The sequence below is a fragment of the Nuphar pumila genome, chromosome 5 (genome assembly GCF_984573655.1).
Source record: "Nuphar pumila chromosome 5, dmNupPumi1.hap1.1, whole genome shotgun sequence".
Taxonomy (NCBI): Eukaryota; Viridiplantae; Streptophyta; class Magnoliopsida; order Nymphaeales; family Nymphaeaceae; genus Nuphar; species Nuphar pumila.
Window position 1 is genome coordinate 49033199 of NC_143253.1, and position 22472 is coordinate 49055670.

Sequence of the window (22472 nt, forward strand, 5' to 3'; positions counted from 1 at the left end):
TGTGTTGTATGTGTTCTCCAGCACTTGTCAACATTGTAGAAAGGGTTACCTGAGCCAGAGGTGAGACTTGGTTCATGTTTCTTTTTGTATTTATTTTTATTTATGTATTTTCAAAGATTAGATTTATCCAATGTTTTTATATTCGTTGTCTTTTGTGATTTTTTCTGAGTTTTGGTGGCTCTCACCTTCGAACTCGATTCTTTTAGGTCTTTTCTACAAAGGTACAAAACTCTCCAACCCCACCACCCCAAAACGAAGATCGATGATTCCTAGGTCGGCTGATCCCTGATCATCGAAGGAGAAAATACTTTTTACCTCAAAGAATGGTCCCCACATCCTCTCAAATTTTGGATCCATTTTAAAACATATTTTTAAGTGAAAAGCCTCATTTTTTTTATTTTTTGAAAATCCACGAGGAAGGTATTCATAGAAATGACGATCACGATGAGACCGGTCACTCAATCCTAAATCTGAGTTTCAAAAATTGGCAATGAGAGGTTAGTAGATTTGTAGTTCTTTCTTTAGTGTACTTTTCGGATTTGGATCCACCTTAGATCCAAAATCTCATTTTCTATTTTTTTTTGTTAGACCTTGTTACAATGATAGGAACATATCTCTCTTATTTTTTATCCATTAGAAAACATACAAGCTTGGCTGCATTTTTTAGGTTGGGACTGTTATCAGAATCCACCTTTAAAGTATTTGAAAATGACCACGAATGGAAGAAAATAGTTATTTTCGTGACTATTTTTATTGAAAAGTCTCATATTTTTAGTTATATTTCAGCTTCCTTTTGTTGAAAATTCATGTTTTCTTATTCATTGGAATCTGAGAGTCAGATATGCATTCTTCCAGCTTTGAGTCAGAACAGAAGGTCCCTCTGGGGCTGTCATTTTTTTGATCCAAAATCAGGTTGCAGAACTTCTCTATTTTGAAAAACATCCAACCAGTCTTTGTTCCTAGAAGTGTATCTTCCCAACCACTTATCGAATTGTTGTGATTTTACTTACGTTGGAAAGATAACGAAATTTTAATTTTATGTTATTTATACTAGTTTTTTATGATTTCTAGTTCAAGTGCCCAAAAATATGTATTTTTAGCTAGAATAGAGGCAGTTGTGCTTGTTCAACACCTATTTTAGGAGCAATTCAGGGTCATATCTCACCACCCGCTTGTTAGAATCTAGCGTACCATACGCTACTAAAAAGGTATTTTCATCCTCTATCTTTTTTTTGTTAAAACATTCCTCTGATTCTGCTATTTTTAAGTAAAAAACCGTAGCAATCCCTTTTGTTGTTTCCTAACTTGAAAATTTTTTGAGGAAAGTTTTTCCTTTTCGGATCGAGTCAGATTTTTTTGTGGATTTTGTGTCATCGATTCAAAAATCATGTTTTCATCCTAATTTTTCATGCTCTTCATGTCATTTGGATTTAGATATGTCATTTGGATAAGATCCATATATGGATCCAAAACCCGATTTGCTTTCCTTTTTGCGCGAAAAAACCCGCTTTGGATACAAAACCATAATGTTTTCCATGTGATTTTTCTTTTCTTTTATGTTTTAAGTAGAAATCTTAGGTAGATTGGGTATTTTCTTTTTTGTTTTAGATTCTTAGCATCAATAACTTAGAAAATCCTTGTCGGAGAATCGCATGTCATCTAGTTTCTTTTCATAAAAAAACAATTCAACCCTCGACAAGTTAGGAAACTTAATTTTGTGTGAGACATTAGTTGCTCTGTGTGTTCTTTTTCTATTTTTATCTTATATCTTAGGATTTTGATTGTAGGGTCATTGTTTTGTTTTTTGAATTTCAAAACTCAAATATCGTCCCATTGTTTTGATCTTTGGATCCCCTCACTAGTACCAAAAGCCATCAGCTTGGGTATATCGGTGGTAGATCAAGAGAAGTTGTGAACCCACTGACAGCACCAAGAATCTTTGTTTGGATATATCACAAAAGGTCCAACACAGAGAAAACTTGTCGTATTATAACCCATCTAAAGTGGCCTCACAAATCCATGGAGCTTTCAAAGAGATATAGAAACCCTGCTTTCAAAATCTTGATCCATTTTTCTATGTGTTTAAGTTAGACTCTTTCTTGCTTGTAAAACCCAAGCCTTGGTTATGTAAATGGATTCCATAAAACCGAGCATTAACCCAAACACTGAGATAGGTTAGGGTTCCCGTAACCTAGACCAACCTGAGTCTATGGCCATGATTCCACCTAAGAATATCTTAAAACCGCCCTAAGGCTCTCTGGAATTGCAATCCTTAATTAGAGAGGATGCATTTCAAGGATTGGGGGAGGCCTTTCTACCTGGATCCCTTGGTCATTTCATAGATAAGGAATTAGATCAGCTAGTCAGACAAAAAAAAATCCTGAAGAGAAAAAGAAAGAAGATAAAGTCCAATATGTGAAAACAAACAAAGGCTAAGGAATAGCCTATGAACTCTCAGACAGATCCATTTTGGAAGAGATGAAAAATTCAAATGCTGCCTTGAGAACCTTGATGTAACAGATACAACAGAAATTTCAGGAGAACAACTTTCAATTGAGATGGTTTGAGCAAAGCATAAGTAAAAAGTCTAGAATGTTCAGCCCAAAAAGGCTAGGTCTATTAGACTTCCAGAAGTCATTGTCAAGATCCTGAATCCTCAACCCAATAAGTATAAAGAATGGGTTCAAAATTTAGAAGAGTTGAGAAACATGACCCAACAAATAAGAAATGCCAAAGGGGAAAGAAGGCGCTGTGAAATTTAGGGTTTTGTTCTAGGCTAAGATAACGAGCCTCTAGGGATTACTCCTCGAAAGTCCGCAAAGTTGAATGGGACATGAAATTCATTAACTCATGTTGCTCTGCTCTTGGATACCTGCTCTGATTGCCTCAACAATGATTGAGACTTGATCTGATAGTTCCCAAGAAGTCTTGAAGGTGAAGCCTTGTCCTGGTTTTCAACTTTGAACCTCCATCATATCATATAGTTTTATCCCCTTATGAACTTGTTCATTTAGTGATTTTAGTACAATATAGATGTTTTGCCAACAATCAATCAACTCTACGATCTTAGGTAGAAGAAGGATGATGACACTTAGGACTTTATCAACCAGTGAAGATCAGTGTATCATCGCATGAAAGATCAAATCCGAGAGTTTCAATCTATTACCCTCATTATGAACAATTTCAATCAACCTCTCAAAGGACTCTTAGTTACTCAATGGTGTAAGACCTTCATGAATTTAATTGATATTGCCACTTGGATGGAAGAAAATCTTAAAATAGGCATGTATGATGGGATTTTGATCAATATTGTATTTGAAAATGATAGATCCAAAAGGGATGGGTCACCTAAAAGCCAAGTTAGTTTAACTACTCTTCAAAAAGAAAAGAAAAAGCCAAAGTTTTCTAGGGAAAACCAGGGGCAAGCCCAAAGTCTAAGATGGCTTAGTGACAGAGAGTTCACCACGATCCAACAGACTAAATCTCAAGTCTTGGATATTTTGCTATAAAATAAGGATTTTGAATTGCCCGAAGTGTCAAACCCTCCCCAGATGAAAGGAAGAGACCCAACAAAGTTATGCGGATACCATCAGGCCCTGGATCATGACATTGAAGAATGCATTCCTTTTAAGTACATAATCAAGGACCACATTGACAAAGGTGAGTTGATTATGCAAGATGATGAAACTCGGGAGGAACCAAATTGCATCCAAGATGAAGAAGTCCACATGATTAGCAAAGTTGAGCCAATATTGAAAAACTTTATCATAATTTTCAGAGTTTACATTGACTATGCTAATAAGAAAGGAACCTCACAACAGTCTGCTTGCACTCAGGTCCATAAATGTGAAAATCAAGTCCAAAATGCTTTTGGTCTAGTTTTTTATCGTACCTGAGTCATCCACTAAGGCTGTCATTACAAAAGAGGATAAAGAAGTCCCTACTATGGCTCTGAAAGAAGAAAGTCCTGTGAAAGCTCTAGAGGAGAAAAATGCTCCCATAGTTTCAAAAAAATTGATTGTACCTTAGTCATCCACTAAGGTTGTCATTATAAAGGAGAATGAAGAAGGTCTTGTCAATGATCCAAAAATGAAAGTCATGTCATAGCTTCAAAAGGAGAAGGCCTTGTGAAATCCCCAAAATAGAAGTGTCCTTCCATAGTTTCAAATAAAGAAGCTCTTCCTACGTTGGAATCATCCACTGGTTCTTCTATCATGAAGAAAGAAAATGTGTTTGAAATTACCATCGAAGAAGAAGACCTTGAATTTGTTGATGTGATGAAAGACTTTGATTCATCCAACCCAACAGATGTAGATGATCATGCACAGATGAACTATCCAAATTATGTCATGGAGATTTCTCAGAAAGTTGAAATTTCTCATGTTTCTATTAAGGAATAAGAAAATTCTATTGATGAGGTTCCCTAGGATAACTCAAAATTTGCCAAAGAAAGATGGAGCCTCATTATTCCCATGCTTGTGACATTCATCAACCTTCTGATCCCATATTGGATCATACATCATCTGCCGTCTATTGCCAGGGTAGATCTAAAGCGCACCCCGTCCTCTACATTAAGTCAGAGAGTCATATGAGGTAAGATTGCATCATCTAGATTAAGTATGCTTTCAACCTCTTGTAATCCAAAGTCATGTGTCCACCATTCCCACATCTTTTGAGAATATAAATAAGTTGTTTGATTGTATTTTATAAATAGTTATTTCAAAAAAAAAAATAGAAAATCAAAAATAAAAAAAAATAGAAAATAAAAAATCCAAAAAAAATGCAAAAATTCTAAAAAGTAAAAAAAAACAAGAAATTTTCAAAATTTTCAAAAAGATTACCTCTTTTGTTGCAAAAAAATTGTAATTTGAATGGATTTTGCCAAGAAGTCATTGTATTTATAAGAAATTCACATACACTTCATCCCACTCCTTACATCATCAACAATGGTCGATTTCTTTTCCATTATTATGAAGAGGAAACTTAAAAGTAAAGCCCTTTATGATAAGACAACTTAAAATGAAGAATCTTGCAGTGAAATAGAATGATAACTCTTTTCATAAAACCTGAAAATAGCAAAGGATGAATCATACAAGGGCATGTTAAGTCTCATGGTTTAAGACCATGGTGATTCACTTAGAGAAAAAACTCTTCAAGCTGAAAGATATCAAAACTACTTTATGCTTTGTCTTTGCTTCTTATACTCTTCTTTAGTCGGTCTTATAGACTTATTCTTCTTATGCACTAGTAACTTTTGCTCCCAAGTTATGTTTTCAACATCCTTGAGAAAGACTAAGTTGTTCATATCATTGTACAAAGCAAAACCTACCCATTCAAGCCTTATCTTCGGACTTTTTCTTTTCTTTTATGAAGAGGAGCATAAAAAAAAAAACTCATAAAAAATACTAGTAAAGGGCATTAAGAAAAGAAAAAAAGGCATTACTAAAAAAAAGAAAAATATGAGAAATCTCCAAAAATTTCAGTGCTTCCTATGCAATCGAAGATTTCAAGTAAGAGATACCATGATTCCTTTCCCACTTTCTTTTCTTTCATCCTCACACTAAAAAGAAATATCATGTCCAACCTTCATTGGTACCCATTTTGAGTCTCGTTATACCCAAAGTTGAAAAAATAAAATAAAAAATAAAGTCATTATCATTCCATTCCTTATCATTGTCATTACCATTTACTTCATTTAATAACTCATGTTCTATTTGATTCCTTCAAAGTCTTTAAAAATGATTAACTACTTGAAAATATTCAACATGGATCAATTTGTGCAAACATTGGGGTAAGGAGATTAAAGTGCATCAAATTATAAAGTTCTAAGCTTTTATGCGCTTGGAGCTCTCATTCTCAAGCCTACGTGGCCAAGGAGTCTTGATCATTTGAAAGTTTTTAGAGTCTTAATATTTATGAGATTTGACTGACATCCATCAAAGCATGAGCTTATACATGTACTTTTATGACTAGTTATTTTGAAAGTTGAGGGTCAAACATAAGATTTACTCTAATGAAGAAAAACAAGCTCATTTATTTTATAATGACTTCAATTAGAGGCAAAATCTGCAAAGTAAAATCAAATCAATATTGTCAAAGAATCAAACTGCTATTGATTAATGCAAGTTTCAGCCACTCACTTTTGCACCCTCTTCTCATGTCTGCAACACTTTTCATGGCAAGTATTCAATCAGATGAAAATTTTCACTTTCAAAATTTGTTCTCAACATTTTTAGCAAAGGGTGGTTCATTTTCTTTTGAAAAATAAAAACAATTAAAGCATCATTTTTAAACTTAGTTCATCATGTACATTGCATTTCATAAGTCCCACCATGGTACTTTGCATTATGTCATGCACCATTGTCCTTCATAAATTTCATTGTTGTCGTGTCATTTCTATGTCATGAAGTTCTTTAACATTGTGATTTAATTATCTTATCAATAACATTTATATTGCTATCACTCATTCATGTCATCTTATTTGACCCACAAAGGTCTATAATTTGATCTTACAACAAGATTTGTTTTGACAGAATATTCCAACAATCTTTATCAATTTAATCTAAATTGGGTTTTTCTCAATGCACTGATCATCATAGTTTTTGCAAGAAGTATCATTTTGAGTCAATATTTAAAAAATGTCTTTGTCTGGCTGTATTTTGCCTTGCTTGTTTCGTCTTAAGACCGATGGTTGGTCATCATCAAGACCTCTCAATTTGCATGATTACTCATTATGTTGAGGAGACCCTCATATGAAACAAGGTTCCTACTTTGTCCTAAGACCGATGGTTGGTTGTCAGCAAGACCCTCCCACCTTAAACGACTGATCATTAAGTCGGAGAGTGAGGAATGTCTAAAAATGCATTTTGTCAACGAAGTCTTTTTTCATTAAAGAGGGAAATATTGACTTCAAGCAATCTACTGTCAAGCGTCTCATGCATTATTTGCTCAAAAAAATTAATCTTTTATGCATCAGAATAATTTGTCTCAAGAAGTTGCTTTAGGATTATCTTAATCAAAATGGGCTAAATCAAAGCATTTCATCATGCATCATTATCATTATGTTATGTCATATGCATTCTATTTACATGTTATTAACAAGTTTTCTTTGCAGCTAACATAGTTCTTAGGAACTCAATTATCCCATGTCATATTAGGAAAAGTATACTTAGTCCTATCTTAGGATCATCTTGTAGATAGATGGACATTAGGTCCTTAGGTTATCCCACAGTTGATGGAGCAATCTGAAACTCATTTGGCGAGCACATAAACTATCTTAAACCCAACCTCTGTCTCGATGGCACATCTCTGGACATTGGTTCTATTTCGTTCTGTCATCTTTCCACTTCGACTCACCATGTCAATAATGTTAATAACGTCAATAAAATCGATAATGTCTCAGTCTTTCCAATGTTGTTGCCCCAAAAAGCTTGTCTCTATTTTCGTCTTTTCATAAGAAACCTGGCTTTGTTAAAAATGCCAATCGTCTTTCGTGTGATTTCTAGGGACATGATACTTGTTTCGACTTCGTCTGATCGTGTTCAGGTAAGACTTTTCACTCACAACACTGAGTTCAAGGGAAAGCCCTCGTGTGAAACAAGGTGCTAGCTTAGTCTACAGTCCAATCATTTTGGCCAGACCTCCCTACCAATAAAGTGTCAGGCGTCCAAGGGAGACCCTCACGTTGAGCTACGTATACGTCTTTAGTTAACGTAAATCATCTTTTGTTAAATATCCATTTTTGAAAATACCTTGTCAAAGCTGATCTTTCGCTCTCCTCAAAGGCCGATGTGTCTACTTTTTTTTTTATCAATCGAGCTTCGCACATTCAACAACAAAGAGAGGCATTTATAGACACCCAAGTTTTGACCGAGATATTTTTTGTCTAAAATGTAGTCTTTCTCCAAAGTAAAGATATCCTCAATATGATTTTTAACCATTAAATCCACCTTATTTAGACTTTTAGCCAAAATAAAGTTGAAGAGAAAGTTTTTAGCTTTCCAGCGAACCAAAAATCACCTCAATCGAACATCAGAATCAAAAGTTATGATGAAAACAAATTTTCAACCTCTAACGACAAGTTATAGTGTCGTTAGACCAAGTTGAATTGTCGTCAGGCCCTTTTGAATTCTTGTCAGCAATCCTTTGCTATCATCATCATCTATGAAGTGTCATGAGCATCCTTGAAGTGTCGTCAAAGGACTTTTCATTTCGACAATATAGTGTCACCATTCATTGATGATAGAGCCCCACCAATTGTCACTAGGGCAGACCCAAGTCATCAATTGTCGTCACAACCCAGGTCTAACGACAATGTAACTTGTTGTTAGTGCTAAAGTTGTCGTTAGCGCAACTTGTCGTTAATGTACTTCGAGGCCAACTCATCATTAGTCATCATTTCGCGTGCCCTTGGGACGGATAAGCCTTCCAAAAACTAGAATAGAAAGCCATCAATTCCAAAAAAAATTGCCTTAAACCGAAAATCCCTCTAAAGAAACTAGACTCTATCCTAATCTAAGTCGTTCATGCAAACCTATTTTAGTCTCAATAATCCATCTAGATGGATCCCGAATACACAAAGAACATATTTGGATCCGTCTCAAAACCTATAAATAGGGACATATTCTCCCATATTTAGAGGATCTGAAAATTTAAGAATTCGCGGTCATACTCTATTGAACTCTTTGTGATACTATGTGAAGCCTAGCCTAGTCGACCTAGCTCTCCTAAGCCTAATCGGCCTAGCCTAGTCGACCTAGCTCTCCTAAGTCTAATCGACCTAGCCTAGGACCCAGATGGAGTCTACGCCTAGCTAAGGTGTTGTTTGTGCTTCCCAACACTCATCATCGTCACAGAAAGGGCTACCTAAGCTCGAGGTGAGACTTGATTCATGTTTCTTTTCACGTTTACTTTTATTTATGTATTTTTAAATATTAGATTTATTTAACATTTTTTATATTCATTGTCTTTTATGATTTTCTTGAGTTTCTGTGGCTTGCACCTCCAAACTCGATTCTTTTAAGTCTTTTATATAAAGGTATACAACTCTCCAATGCTGCAACCCCAAAACGAAGGAGAAAAGACTCTTTACCTTGAAAAACGGTCCCCACACCCTCTCAAAATCCGGATCCATTTTAAAACATATTTTTAAGTGAAAAACATTGATTTTTTTTGTAATTTTTTAAAATACACGAGGATGGTGTCTACAAGTGTATAAGCTTTAGGCTCTGTTTGGGAGCTTTGAATTGGACGTGTGTTCCAGTCTCCCCTAGGGCTCTCATGTTATCTGCTGTTTGGGAGCAGTGGTGTTGCCAAAACATGGCAATGGAGTTGGCAACCCCCACACAACGTTTCAACACCATTCACAAGAGGATGTTTTTGGCAACTCCATCCTCAAAACCACGTATTGGTCAAACCATATTTTGACAACACATGCAAATGGTTGTTAATCTCAAAACCTTCAAGACCTCATTCAGATGACACAGATGCAAGTTTTCTTGGATTTTCTTAATTTTCTGCCACTGAAGGCCAGGTCAAGATTCCAGGACATTTGGAAGAACATATTCAAAATTCCCACGAATTTTGGAAATCCTGTTACAAGTAGAAACATGCTGATAGTAGGAAATACAAAAGAACCCAGGAAATTATTGAGTTGAATTAATACCCGGATGGATAAACCATGATAAATGTCCAAAACAATAATAGGCTCATTCAACCTTGATAAAATCAGTTCTTTAGGCCTTCTGGCAATTGGTCACTGCAGCACCGAATATACTCTTCAACAAAATCAAGACAGCATTCATTATACAAAATTCCAGTCCTAGATTAAAAAACAACAGATAATACACTCCTTAGCTGCTATATTACATCCTTACTGGAAATAGTTCTTTGTACAAAGATGGCCCCAAAAATATAACAGTGAAATCTACATTGTAGGAAGGCTCCAATGAAATCATATTTTCACCAATTTCCTTGTTGAACAATGTTTCCAACCATACAGATCTTTGCAGCTTTGCCATCAGTCTGCCGCCAGACCAAGAATCTAGTTATATGTACGTTTAAACTGAAAATACAGGTGGGTATCATACAGGCTTCTACGGTGTCAGAAACTTATGAGCAGAATCATTTGAGATGGAAGCTGGGAATGAAAAGAACGAGGCCAAGTCGCAGAATATCAATTCCCTCACCCAATGTTTGAATCCTTTTCTAACTTCTGGAATGTTTCTCCATCTTATTTGGTTATATCTCTTTAAACTTTCAAAATTTCTAACTGGGACTACCAAACCTTGAACAGTAGAAATATCCATTAGTTGAACATCTCAGTGTACATGCCCTCATTGACGGCCAACAACAAATGCTAATGCCCATGTTCCAAAATTTGAAGGCTGGAAACATTGATGCTGACATTCATGGTGAAGAAATCTTAACATTTATGTCCTTTATAAGGATCTCTGATCTTCCTTGTCAGGCTGGCATGCCTGTAGAATAGGTAGATTTGCTTCTTAGATCCCAATCACCAAACTAATCCACGTCCCATATCCACATGGTCATTGGGATGGTACCATACCTCATCTGAGAGCAGCCCATTTTTCTGTTCAATGATTTTCTTTTTACACCTTTGATCAACAAAATGGAACTGTAGGTTCAGAACTGATGATAACTGTGTTGTGCATATTTTTGAGGATCCACAGTGAAACCACAGCATGGTTATATTGATTGTCCTTTATGCAAAGGATCTAGAGATTTTGCCAACAGAAATTCCTTCTCAGCTATGACAAAGATTTCCTTCAAGTGGTCTGCAAGCTTCACCTCTATGTTTTTACTGATTCTTTTTTGATGGCTTGTGCTTTTCAGCCATTGAACTCCTAAATATACTTGGACATTGCAAGCTTTTGATCTCGACGGAACGGTCTCAACCTGGTATTTTAGATGAAGCTGAAAAATGGGAGAGCAGAAAATGCTTAAAACACCACCATAACTAAACCTATAGAAAAGGGTTCAAGTAGATGCATGGAATAGGATGGACTAAAATCTAGTAAACACTGAACACTTCCAGCATGGCAAGGCCTAAAAGTTGAGGCTGGACAAATGAGGGGATGCAAATCAGAAAGGATTTGCTTTGAAGTTTGAACCTGGTACAAGTATCCCAGATGAATAGCATGAGATTAAACTGATTATGGACTCACGCAAAGTCGGTCAATCCAGGCAAAACTCATTCAGCCCCAGGCCTCCAAACGCTATAAAGAATAAATAACAGTAATCAGATAGTAACTAGAAAAAGTTATACGTTGAGGACCATACATTAAAGTAGTCACCAAGTGGGACACCTTGGAGTGTCATCACTTCCTCGATAGTCCACCCCTTCCGGTCAGCAAGAAAAGACCTCTGTTGTGTGCTGTTCACCTCTCCTCCAAAACGTGAGATACGCTTGTCAAACTTATAAGAGAGCTGCCTCTGGTTCATATCAGGTTTACCCAATTCCCACGCTGTATATGTATAATTAATGCATCCAACCTTCTCCATCACTTTTCTTTCCAAGTAGCCTCCACCAAACAACTCCATTAGTGAGTCAATCTGTCAAAAATATGCCAGGATTTACAACAAATACAGGACATACAACACACATGAACATGAGCATGCACACACACACACACACACACACACACACACACACACACACACTTACATGGATAGAATGCAGAGAGGAGTAAACCTCCTTCATGATTGCATCCTCCATACCCAAGAAAGATCCACTCTCTTCAGTATGAATGCTTTTTGCATCAGATTGTTCTTCCACTATTTGCAACTTCTGCTCAGGAGTCAAAGACCTTGCCCTCCATAGTGCCATGATTGTCCTGTTAGAATATGCAGCATGACTATGATATTCTAATGGATCCTATTCTGTCAAATTCATATATTATATGGAGTACAAGCTATTATCATAAATTTGTCAGCCTGGTCTCAAAAAAAAGAAAGAAAACAGAAAAGATTTTATCCAAGTCATGAGGGTCATGACATTACTAGGCTCCTAACACCAACTCCATGGACATGAGATTTGATAGTCAATGGGGACACACACACACACATACATGCACATGCACATGCACGGCAAATGCGCAGATGCACACACCCACACACAAATGCACAGAAAGAGAGAGATGAAGTATAAATCCATAATTGACAAGATAAATGCAGTTTGAACTTTGAATGAAAGCCCAAAATTCTCTCCATAACAGACATAAACTTGAGCCATAGCACCTCAACATCCAATGATCTATGCAAGGACATGAAAGGTGATGCTAAATTCCAGTATGTGAGAAGGTCTACAAAGATAACTTCCTAAGCAATCATATGCTGACAAACCTCAGAATCCACTGATCAAGATGTGGACATATCTAGGAAGGTGTTGTCAAAGTTGGTCTTTTCAGAAATCTATTTCAAAATAGCTGATCACAGCATCTAGTGAAGTGTTATAATGTAAAAGTGATAGACCAAGTGTTGGAGTACCATTTCTACAGCAATGAGCAGGTCACGGATCTCACAGTCAAGAGGGAATTAGCAGTAACAACTTCATCAAATGCATTGTTCTTCTCAGGATATATATGGTATCCCGAACGTTTTCTAGGAAACTGAAGTATGCCATGTATGTATCCTCAGGAAGAAAGTTGATGGATTTCAAATATAAATCAGACCAGAAAACCCCCAAGGATCCTGTCAAGGGATAACCAGGGGACTGCCATATGAATCCAAGGAATAAATATTATAGGTCAAAGGTCTGTGCCATAAACAATTAACTGCAAGGATAGAATTATGAACAGAAAAATTAACAAAGATATTTATCTCATGAAGTCACCAGAAAAGAAAAAAAGAAACAAGAATCATGCATGGATGAGAAGATAAAGTCAACCAACAGCCCTTGGAAATATGAACAAAAAATAACAGTAACAAAAGTGTTTTATAATGAGATTTGAGACATCATATCATTGCAGTCATGATTTCAGAAAGAAACATTGATGATCCAATTTGAGAAAACAAGTTTTGGGACACAGAACATTGATGACCCACAGGAAAAATAAGTTGGTCAAAAGAAAAATTGCCAAAGGAAGACTGACAGCAAAACCATATCTTTCTTGGGATTTGGAGAGAACAAGTAATTCTAAAAGTAGCATTACCCTAAAACCACATAAGAAGCACTGCAAACGCAATCTAACACATAAATCCGCAACAAAGTCCAAGTAGAATACCTCAGATATATAAAAGACCTTATTCCCCCAGGCCAAACACGAACAACCACTGTCCATAGACTGGTAGATCACTATCCTCCCCATGTATTTCTCCATTTGCCACAATTATCACTAGCTCCACTCATAGTTCTTTGTAAACATTTAATCATAATTAACATGCAGTTCAGAATATTCAATAAAGTGTTTATCCTACTTCTACTTACTATGGGTTTAAAATTGGTTTGATGATTTATGTGACTGTTCCCCAACTTTAGCTAATAAGGTTGGAAGAAACTGGCTCTCCACATAAATTATAAATCTAAGGTAAAAAATGTACAGGATCTCCAATGCTTACTTATTTGCTGCCTGGAATGAAACAAATGACTGGAAGTGAAAACGCAGTCTTCCTTCTTCATCTTGAGTCTTGGCACCATGCCTAGCATCCATGCCCCTGCCCTTTCGTAAAATAATCATCAAGGACGGACTTCCAACTGATGCCAAGGATGGAGATACCACTTGAATATCTTCGATGTCTTCCCAGAGAAAGAAAAACTTAGTTCTGTGACCAAATAAGCTTGCGTGAAATCCTATGATCCTTGCTGATAGGAAAAGGCGACCCTGCATAAACCAGGCCAACCTATTATTTGTTTCTTTTTTGGTGATGGAAAAAAACAAAAGAAAAAGAGTTGGCAAGATAAAATGCCACAGCAACATGCCAACAGCACCTGAAGTGGCATTTTGCGCTTCAAGTGACAAGTAAAATCATTGATAAGAAATTCCTCTGATGGTAGACCAAAGAGCTTCTGAAATGTGGTATTTGTTTGAGGTGATCGTAAGTTTATCTGCAAAAAGTGATACTTTCATTTTTCAGAAAGAGACTCACCACCCAAAACACTCGAAAGGGAGAAAAAAGGGAAACAGCAACTCAGCATAGCATACGATATGCCTGAGGAGCACCAGTACCTTTTTACCAACCTCCTTCTCCATCTTTGAGATGTATTCTTTAACAACTTCAGAACCTTTTGTATTGCTCAAGAAAACTCTTAAGTGCAACTTAGATTGGTAAGTTTGAGCCAATTTTCCTTTCAAAGGAATCCAAACATCAGCTAAATCTTCTGAATTAGACTTTAAAAAATTGATTTCTGTGTGTCCAAGTGATGTGGCTTCATCAAATGGTCCATCAAAATCATATACTTCAATATCCATGACAGATGGAGGATCATCCATAGCATCAAACTCAAACACTTCTGAAGAAGACAAGGAAAAAAAAAGGAAAAAACAAGCATCATTACATGTAATGTCAGTTCTACGCTGTCAAATTCAGGGATCAAAATAAGCAGTACATAAGAACTCAGTCTTCAGTATTTTGCCTAATTGAAAATGGTAAGAGCCATTTTCTTTCCCACAGGCCCATTGCTTCTTGTAAACCAGCTCTCTTTTGCTGACCAAAACTCCCCCTTCCACCAATTAAGAGATTTGATTATCATAGTTGTGCACTCTTGAGAGCTTAGACTTACCATTCCATTGAGGATTCAGTGTTTGAAACTTGATTGAGCTTGTCTTTGATTTTCCACTACAAGTGAAAACAACATACGGATCTGAAAATCCAGTTGCATCAACAGCGGCAAATTTTGTTCCCTCAATCAAAGCCACAGTAAGCAACCACCCATCTCCTTGTGCTTTGACTCCATGATCACTGCCTGATGTCATAATAAAGTACAGAGTAGTTACACGCAGAGAAAGACATCATATACAAAGTGAAAATTCATGTGTCAGTGTAATCTTCCAAATGCTATGAGGGAATGGATTCAAATTAGAAAGCCACATGAAGCAAACGACTAGATATTTCTAGGTTAAGGAACAGAAAAATATGCCTAGTTGGTATGGCTCAAGGTACTCTCCAGTTGCAACTCAAGCTAATTTTCCAAATGAGCTAACCATCAACAATTTTTTCCAAGCCATAACCACATTCAGACCAGTACTAACCAATATGAAATGAAAGATTTATTGGCTGCTTTAGCCCCATCCAGATTCTTGGTCTGAGTTCTGCCCAAAGATACGAACGAACAAAGCCAGAATGAAATCATCGTTGTCGTCAAAAGCAAGTAAATCTTGTTCAAGGGGAAGGTGTAAACTTGAATCAATAAAAAATGACAAAGTCCGTGCAATATAAGTATAAAGTAGGATCTCAATTATTTTTAGAAGAGTGTCATATTTTGTCTTAGTACATTTTCTTTCTCTCACAACGAACGAATACAGATTTTCTGTAGATTATCTTTGGAAATTCCTCTCTTAAGTTGACCTTTCATAATTGTATTTAGTAGTTCACCCTATTCATTGATCCTAGGAGGTAAAACATTTTAAATTATCTGCAACTGTAAATATATTTTTGGCTCAACCACAGAGTGCATCTTATGCATTTAACAGCAGATTAAGACATAGCCATATAATACATACCATACTCATCAATATCGTTCAAGGTAATTCTCCACGAGGGTTTTTCTTGGAGATATTTTCAAAAAGTGATTTTTCTCAGTAAATCTTGGAAGCTTATAAATTGAAAAATATAAATAATAATAAGAAAGATAGGAAAATAATTGGTTTTCTATTATTTTTCTTTCAAAAAAATATAAAGAAACAATTTTTGAAATGAGTGTAGCTGAGATGCGGATGCTTAGATGGATGTGTGGAAATACAATAAAAGATAAGATTCGGAACGAAGAGATACGTAAGAAGGTAGGTGTTGCACCCATTGAAAATAAGATGCGAGAGAATCGTTTACGGTGGTTTGGACATATTCGGCGAAGGCCTAATGATGCTCCAGTTAGAAGGTTGGAGAAATGGGAAAATATATTAGTTAAAAGAGGTCGGGGTAGGCCTAGGAAGACTTGGATGGAGATGATAGGAAAGGATATGAATGCTTTGAACCTCACCGAGGACATGGCGTTGGATAGAAATGATTGGAGGAAAAGGATTCATGTGGAAGACCCAAAATGAATTTCTTTTTTGGTTCATATCGCTGACCCCAATTGTTTTGGGATGAAGGCGTAGTTGTTGTTGTTTGTTGTTGTTGTATAAAAGAAACCAAAAAATTGAAAAAACGAACTTAAAAAATATAAATATAAGAAATTTGAAAAAGTCACAAAAGTATCATGATATTTTCATTTTGATAGTATTTTGAAAATATAGTGATATTTATGATATTATCAGCATAGCTGAAAATGCCGATAATATCACAATATTTTCAAAATATCAGCTATATCAACGACACCGATAGATGCATACATACATTTACATATGTATGTATGTATGAATGCACATGTATGCACAACCACAAACATGTTCACAACATTTTCGCCCTTGTCAAATTTAGAAATACCAGGGTGGTTTCATTCATTTTTTGACACCAAGGGTATTAAAATAATTTAACGAATTCCAAGATACGATTACTAAATGTAATTTAGAAATTGAAATATATTTTAATGGTTTTCTTTAAAAATTAACTAGCATGCCCTTGGTGCTGATAATTAATGCATGGAACCAACATAGTAGTTTTAGATGTATAAGGGACAAGAAAAATATAGAGTAGTCAAGATGTTGCCATGCATGTTAACTCATACACATACCTACATTACATACACGCACACACACAAACACATGCAGACATATATATCGATAAGGAAGATATTGGTTATCATATGTATACACACAAAAATATGCATATATATAAGGAAAATATTTTCTACACTCATCTGTGCTATTCTCTCTAGCAGAAAGCCATAGTTATGTGCTTTATCTATAAATTGGATCCCACAGATGCGTTAGCATGGTTTGTTCATTAGGAAACACACTTTAGATTGATTGCTTTCAATGTGGAACCATGGTTTTTTAAAGGTGAAATTTCAATATATTGTGAACCATAGATTTTTAAAGCTCTTCAAAAACCTGTTTACACAATAGATGATCCAAAACATATTTTTGCTAAATAAACCAGTAGATCATATCTCTAGGGCTTGATTCACAACAAAATTTATATAGAATGAGTAGTAGGTACCGACCAAAGCTAGGAGCTAACCACGAGTGAACGGGAGTTTTGGAGGTGTTTTACACAAATCTGACCCCACATGCATTCGGCATGATCAGTTTGCTAGAAAAGCGACACTTTGATTTTTTAGATGGAAAAACGTGAATTTTTCAGCTTCAATATTTTATGAAAATTGTAAACTGTCAATTTTCAAATCTTATAAAAACCTACTCACATGTTAGAATAGGATGATCCAAGAGTCCATTCCTATAAAATCAAGCATCTAGAACACATCTGTAAGGTCAGATTTGAGAAAAACATGAAAAAAAAAAATCCTTCAAAAGCTCAGTAGGCTGGTGGTAGGCACGGTTCAAAGTAGACAGCTACCCCATATATATATATATATATATATATATATATATATATATATATATATATATATATATATATATATATATATATATATATATATATATATATATATATATATTGGCTGCCCTCAAGTGTACTGAACCCTCCAGTAGAAACAGCCTGTTCCATCACACTTCTTGATTTTTTTGTGGATCAAGACCTAAGGTCAAAAGCATGTTTTAGATCGTCAACTCTCATAGTATAAGCAGATTTTTTAAAGGCTTCAAAATTCAATGGTTCACAATGTGTAACCTCATTGATCAGGATCTTCTGAAGTATATGTTCAGATTGGACCGTGTTATAGTGCGCCATATTGCCAAAGAGAAGAATTATGTAGCGCACAAGCTGATGCTAATGGCTAGCACATGTAGGGATAGAATCTGGAAGGACAAGCCTCCAGGCTGGTTTCCTATGTTAAAGGAATGAGTTTTAATATGAAAAATGTGATTGTAACAGGTAAGGGTCTGCCTAACCCCATCACATCAATCCCAAACAGAAAAAAATTACAATTGAGAAAATCATGTTTTTATGACCAAACTACTCGATCAAAAGTGCATTCCCTAGTAAAAGTACCATGTTTAATGCATCTGTGGGGTTAAATTGATGAAATAAAATATATAAAATCTCTGATAAGTTCTCCTTTCAAGTCCAAGACAAAGTATATTGTAAAGTACCTTTTTGTTTTCTTGCCTGCATGAAGTGTGAAATCATCTCAAGCACACGTCGTCCCTGAAGAACCAGAACCACTGATACCAACAATTCACCAATGGAATCTGGCATGTCTAAGCCATCAAACTCAAGCCCCTGCTTTAAGTTTGGATTCGTTAGCATGATGTGCAGAAAAAGGAACAGACCCATAAGAATGGCAAACAACATAGTACAATTCCCAAGAAAACGCCATGCTAGTTTCCAATCAGATTCGCACTCTTTCTGCAAAGATGCCAATATCCTCTCTTTTTCTGATCCAACTTCTGTTAAGTCCAGTGGTTTAGCTGTCTGTGCAAGCAGATTGGAGAATTGCTCATAGTTTTCCTTAAGCCCTTGCCGGGCACCACCTTCGATCATGCCTTTCATCATTGTACTCTGAAGAAAATTCATGCGCCAAGATATTACAAGGTGAGAAGTTTGCTCCCCTGAAGGCATTTCTGGTCCAGGGGTTATGCAGAAAAGTAATTCTGTCTTGAAACAACTACCATATGGAGCATCAGGAGTGCTCACGCTTTCTAGAATTGCAAAAGATTTTCTGTCTACTTTCAGATATGTTTGTTCTTCTGTGGCTTTCAAAGCCTTGACCAATTTTGTAGCAGCCTTTGTGTATGTCACCACTCTCTTGAGACAATCCTCAAGCCTCCATGGCCCTTCTACCAGCTCTGTTGTCCCTTGTAGCTCTGCTAGGGATTTCATAAATTTAGAATCAGGAGCGAAAAGAAGAAAATTGAGATCCCAAGGTGAGATTACATAGTCCTGGTCTACAAGCACACCTGCTGGTAAATTGGTGGGCATATCTTGCCCTTGATCTCTTGATTGTAGGCTTTTAAGTGCCTCTTCAAATGTACCAAGAGTGGATGGATCCATTGAATTCTCTGCCTTTGTTTCTTGATCAGATAAAGTTTCCGGCACCTCTGTCATACCAGTTTCTTTGTTATTTGTTGCAGGCATTTCACCGTTTCTATTTCGCCAAAATTGAACAAGACGCCCAGCAAGGGACTGTGTACAAGGCTTTTCTTCCTTGCTAGAATTTACTTCTTCTATGCATGCTGCAGTCGAAGCATTTACAGCACCATCAGAAGATAATGATGAGTCGAATGATTTCTCTGAGCCAGCCATGTCTTCACCATTAGAAACAGTTGGAAACTGGTCATGGGAAGGGTCACTTTGAGACAAAGACAGGGCTAGAAGAATTTCACCTGGAAAACCAAAAGATTACACGTGAAACTAAGCCAACCGCATCCTACCCAAAACTCATCTAGATGCTTAACAAAGAAAAACATTAATGAACTAGACCCTCTCTCCAGAAAATAAATAAATAAATTGCAACCGAAAATTTAAGAGAAAAAAAAAATCAAACTGTAATGGTCCAAAAAAAATCATTAGGAAATTTAGCTGTCAAGAGCTTAAAGGTTCGATATGTTGTAATCCTCAAAATTTCATGAGGAACTTAGAGTATCATCATACTGATACTTCAAGAAGAATGTATTGCTTACATACATTATGCTCTTTCTGCTGAATGACAAATCTCGTGGACAGCATTCAAGTGTGTGTTTATCTGTAGCTAAGCCACACGGACACCCCATTTTTCCCCCCATACCCATGCCGACACGTGTGTCCCTGTGTCGACATGCATCGACACCTGAACACGCCATTTTACCTTCCGTACATACAAGTTTGTATTCAAATTATAATTTATAATTATATCTTTAGTTTATAAATTTATATTTTCAGTATATAATATATATTTTAGATATAGCATATATATTTAGATTATATTCAGTTTAGTTTGACTTTATTTTGTATTTATGTGATATTTAATATATATGTAGCCGTGTCCCCATACCCACATTTTTTTGAATTGCCGTGTTGTACTCTCCGTACCCAGGTGACATAGATCTGTAGGGATATAGGCACAGATACACTTTCATTTTGTGGCCAGGTGTGAAAGGCAGTCAGAAAGGAGAATCCAAATCATTTTATTGCCAATCATAGAATAGCTATCCACTTTGATCTATATCACCATATTCCTCCAGATAAAAAATTGACATGTATCACCACAAAGAAGCAAAAAGTGCACAAACGATAACAGTACTAAATTTCTATATATAGGAAAAGGAAATATATGCAAGGAATCCCATCACGGTAGTGCAGATCTCCCATTTTCACTGACTTGGCAGTCATTTTAAACTGAGAACAAATGATAGTTAAGTAAGACATCCACCACACAAAATCATGTTTCCTTTTCCTAAAGAAAAAACCAATCTGACTTTTTTTAGTTGTCATGGTAACCATCCCATAGTCACAAAAAATCATAACCAGTACGAAATGATAAAAATCATGTTGTATCAACTAATACAAATCAAGCTTCTTCTAGGGAACCAAGCTATTGTATGACAAAGCAGACGTATTTCCTAAATCAACAAAGAAGATGGTGCACAAATTAAATTCCTTCCTGCAACATTAAGCATTCAAAACCAAGTTTCTTTTGCAAGAAGAGGTACCAACAAATTGGTCAGCTCCTTTTTCCTATAACCTTCTTTCTAGTGAACCAAGCAATTCAATTATCATTTTGTTTGGTTTACTAGAAATGTCTATACAGTTTCCTTGTTTCAAACAATGAACTAGAAACAAAGCAAAAAAGAGGGAAAAATTGTATATCAAGTGTGGAATAACTTTGAAGGCATACCACAATCTTTATTCTTGGATTTCTTGTTTCTAGGTTGAAGAGGGTACCATTCTGGCCCCAACGCATAGCCTTCCGCATCAAAGACCTTTCCCATTGGGAATTTCAACTGACCCACAAAATCATCATTGAAGTATCTATCCTCATCCAGCACAGATATGCATAGTTCCTCACTCAAATCATCAACCCTGAAACTGAACTCTTCCTCCCATGAAGGATTCAGGTTCTTTTTTATAACCTTGGTCCTGAATTTGCTCTTTCCAAGCTGGAGCTTCACATATGGATCGCTAAATCCATTGAGATCCATCGCCGGCAAGTCTCTAGCTTGGATTACCCGCACAGAGAGCTTCATTTCAGAGAACAGTTTCAGCACACTACAAATCCAGAAGAAAAAATCTTGCACTTTGATGAACTCTACGCAGGAACCAAGAGGGGAATTATACCATGAAGACTAACAGAATTTCCACTCTTTATGATCAATTAGTGAAAACCGAAAGCCTTTTAATAGAAAAATGCACATCAAAAGCCCTCTTCGCAAGCACCAATCAGTAAATTGAGCATGAGAAAAGAGGACTACCAGGAACTCAAAGCGTCAAATCCTCTCAGAGATCCTGCATTTTATAATCAAAATAAAAGGAATAATCTAAGAAATAATTGCTGATTTTTTCAAGAAAAATAACTTTTTAATATCTCTGAGCTTCTGAAACCCTAATTTTACAAAAAAAAAAGACAGAAATAATACAACATCGCAAAAATAATGGTTCAGTACGCAAACACATTTAATTATCAAATTCAATTACATCGAAATCACATCAAAAATAAGAAAGAAAGAGAGTTTATAAAGAAAAAAAAAGCACGAAGAACATATCAATTTGGAATCGGAAGATCGCAAAAAATTACAAGAAAACACAAAAGCAAAAGTGAAGAATCTCTTAAACACGGGAAAAACGAAGCCGTTAAACAAATTCTAAAGAAATCGGAATCTTTTAGCGTTTAAAAAGGAGGTCAAAGCGAGAGACAAAAGAGAGAGTAAAAGCAATTCAGAAGACGGCAAAAAAGGTCGAGTATGAAAAGGATCAAGAGAGAGAAAAAAAAAGAGTTCCAGCGAAGAGGAAAAACCCCAAAATCGTTGTCGATAAGAAGATCGAGAGTGAGCGAACGGACAATCTCGAGTTCGAAGAGGCGTTTGACTTCACGGAGCTCTCTCTTTCCTCGCTATTTCTCCAGTCAAAAATTAAAAAATTCAAAAAGAAAAATGAGAGAGAGAGAGACTCACCAGGAAGAAGAAACTTCGCCGACGACCACTCGGCTCGGCTCCAGAAACCAGCTAGGCTCATACGGCTCGGCTCCGGCGGGGTGGTGGCGGCGCGGGAAGGGACGAGGATGACGGTGATCTAGGACTATCAATCCGTATTAAATT

General features: G+C 36.2%; 2 protein-coding genes across 2 annotated transcripts; both read right to left on the bottom strand.

Moving 5' to 3' along the window:
• Positions 1-9652: 9652 nt before the first annotated feature.
• On the bottom strand, positions 9653-13269 carry LOC149837545 (C2 and GRAM domain-containing protein At1g03370-like). The gene is made up of 4 exons (XM_090006110.1): positions 12508-13269; positions 11687-11855; positions 11302-11574; positions 9653-10935 (listed from the first exon to the last, which is right to left on the bottom strand). Exons 2-4 carry the CDS (start codon positions 11846-11848, stop codon positions 10708-10710), a joined length of 663 nt encoding a protein of 220 aa, XP_089862236.1. The 5' UTR covers positions 11849-11855; positions 12508-13269; the 3' UTR covers positions 9653-10707.
• A 305-nt stretch (positions 13270-13574) lies between these two features.
• LOC149837546 (C2 and GRAM domain-containing protein At1g03370-like) lies at positions 13575-22253 on the bottom strand. The gene is made up of 6 exons (XM_090006109.1): positions 21056-22253; positions 18333-19565; positions 14741-14923; positions 14187-14470; positions 13949-14065; positions 13575-13841 (listed from the first exon to the last, which is right to left on the bottom strand). Exons 1-6 carry the CDS (start codon positions 21402-21404, stop codon positions 13575-13577), a joined length of 2433 nt encoding a protein of 810 aa, XP_089862235.1. The 5' UTR covers positions 21405-22253.
• Positions 22254-22472: the final 219 nt, after the last annotated feature.